The sequence below is a fragment of the Vicia villosa genome, linkage group LG4 (genome assembly GCF_029867415.1).
Source record: "Vicia villosa cultivar HV-30 ecotype Madison, WI linkage group LG4, Vvil1.0, whole genome shotgun sequence".
In the NCBI taxonomy this organism is placed as follows: Eukaryota; Viridiplantae; Streptophyta; class Magnoliopsida; order Fabales; family Fabaceae; genus Vicia; species Vicia villosa.
In genome coordinates this window covers 15,915,673-15,917,651 of record NC_081183.1, presented here as the reverse complement: position 1 = coordinate 15,917,651, position 1,979 = coordinate 15,915,673, and the positions used below count along the sequence as shown (strand labels likewise).

Sequence of the window (1,979 nt, the reverse complement as noted above, 5' to 3'; positions counted from 1 at the left end):
TAAGAATTTTTTAGTGATTAATTTTATTTATGGTTAGTTAGACATTATTAATAATTTTCTTAAATTTTAATGTATTTAATACTATTTAATGTTTCCTTGTTAGTATTCAGTACAAAACAAAGTGCAGGGAGTCACGGCACGGCCAACAGAAAAAATAAAGTAGTCGGTTTTGTGAATCCTGGTTCAGAGAGAGAACATGTTTCAAATGTTCTGACAAACATTGTAATCTGTTGCTTCAATTCCATCTTTGACTTGTGCTTGGTACTCGTGATTTTGTATTGGGAAATTTAAACAAAAATTGGACAAACACAATTGATGTATTTAACCGAAATTTTGTCTAAATACATTAACTCTCTTTAACAAACTTTTGTTTGTATTTGATACACTACCTAGTAGAATGTGATTTTCCATTAAAAACAACATTATAGTAATAAATTTGGTTCGATACAATTGATGTCAAACACATTATAAATAACCACTTTTACTCTTTGTAGTTCATATTGGTGTTTGTAGAAAAATGGCAAACGAGGTGATTCTGTTGGATAAATGGGCTAGCATGTATGGTATGAGGGCTAGGATTGCATTAGCTGAAAAAGGTATTAGCTATGAATCCAGAGAAGAAGATTTTAATAATAAGAGTGATTTGCTTCTTCAATCCAACCCTATTCATAAGAAGATTCCAGTTCTTATCCATAATGGTAAATCCATTTCTGAATCTGGAATTATTGTCCAATACATTGATGAGGTTTGGAATGACAAAAATCCATTCTTTTCCTCTGATCCTTATGAGAGAGCTCAAGCTAGATTTTGGGTTGATTACATTGACAAAAAGGTAATAACATTTTTTGTTTTTTTATATATATTATTAATAAAAAAATATTGTTAAATAAAAAAATATACTCATTATTATTTTTTATGTTGAATTAATATAGGTTTTTGATACTTGGTTGAAAGTGTGGCTTTCAAAAGGTGAAGAATATGAGGAAGCTAAGAAGGAGTTGATCTCTATTTTTAAGACACTAGAGGGGACATTAGGTGACAAGAATTTTTATGGTGGTGAGAGTTTTGGGTATCTTGATATTGGTTTGGTTCCTTTTTATAGCTGGTTTTATACTTTTGAGAAATATGGTAACTTCAAATTTGAAGTGGAGACTCCTAAACTCGTGGCTTGGGGAAAGAGATGCGTTGAGAAAGAAAGTGTTTCGAAATCACTTCCGGATGAGAAGAAGATATATGAGTATGTTGTGGCCGGGAAGAAAGCACTTGGGTATGAAGATTAGAGATTTTGGTGAATCGTATTAGTCAATAATGTTTGTTTGTTAAGTGTGTTATTGTTGTAGTAAGGTCTTGTGTTTGGTAGTGTTTTGGTTTCTTTATTATGTTTTGCTAGAGAATTTATGAGTGTGTTGACATTATAATAACATTTTGAACTTGGGAGGAATGAATGTTGTTGTGGTTGTTTAATGTTGCATGCTTATATGATCAATAAATAATCTTTATTTTAGCATATAAATCCAAGGAATTATAATTTTGTACTTTATTCACATATTAAATTGGGAATATATTTGTTAAGTACATTCAAGAAAGCAATAGGTCCAAGGAATTATAAGGGCTATATGTTTCAAAATTATGCAGTGAGTTTGTAACAAAAAAAAAAAATTATGCAGTGAGTTCTAGGGGTGTTAATAGGCCCACCAGAATTAAGAAGAAACCCATATGGCAGCAGAATTATATTATGAATTAAATAATTATATTTTCAGTAGTAATCCTTATATTTCCTTCAAGTGGGCTTAGGCAGATTGTATTTTAGGCCCACATAGTAATCTCTTGTATTTATAGAGCTGGTGTCTCTATTATTGGCAAGCTGAATGAAAATCATCTTTATTTTACGTCTCAATTTTATTGTCTTTTTCTTTGAGCAAAACCCTAGTTTATGGTAGTAGCAAAAACCCTTCTTATCATTGGTGCTTTCATCTCCC

General features: G+C 30.8%; 1 protein-coding gene across 1 annotated transcript; it reads left to right on the top strand.

The window, feature by feature from the left end:
• The first annotated feature begins 489 nt into the window (after nt 1–489).
• Nucleotides 490–1,299, top strand: LOC131598888 (glutathione S-transferase 3-like). Its single transcript, XM_058871458.1, has 2 exons — nt 490–832; nt 933–1,299. Exons 1-2 carry the CDS (start codon nt 518–520, stop codon nt 1,278–1,280), a joined length of 663 nt encoding a protein of 220 aa, XP_058727441.1. The 5' UTR covers nt 490–517; the 3' UTR covers nt 1,281–1,299.
• Nucleotides 1,300–1,979: the final 680 nt, after the last annotated feature.

What these genes read in the sequence shown, in the direction of transcription:
- LOC131598888 (XM_058871458.1), top strand. Translation starts at nt 518, where the DNA reads ATGGCAAACGAGGTGATTCTGTTGGATAAATGGGCTAGCATGTATGGT. An exon ending in TTGATTACATTGACAAAAAG is followed by an intron (nt 833 to 932) that starts GTAATAACATTT and finishes GAATTAATATAG; the next exon opens with GTTTTTGATACTTGGTTGAA.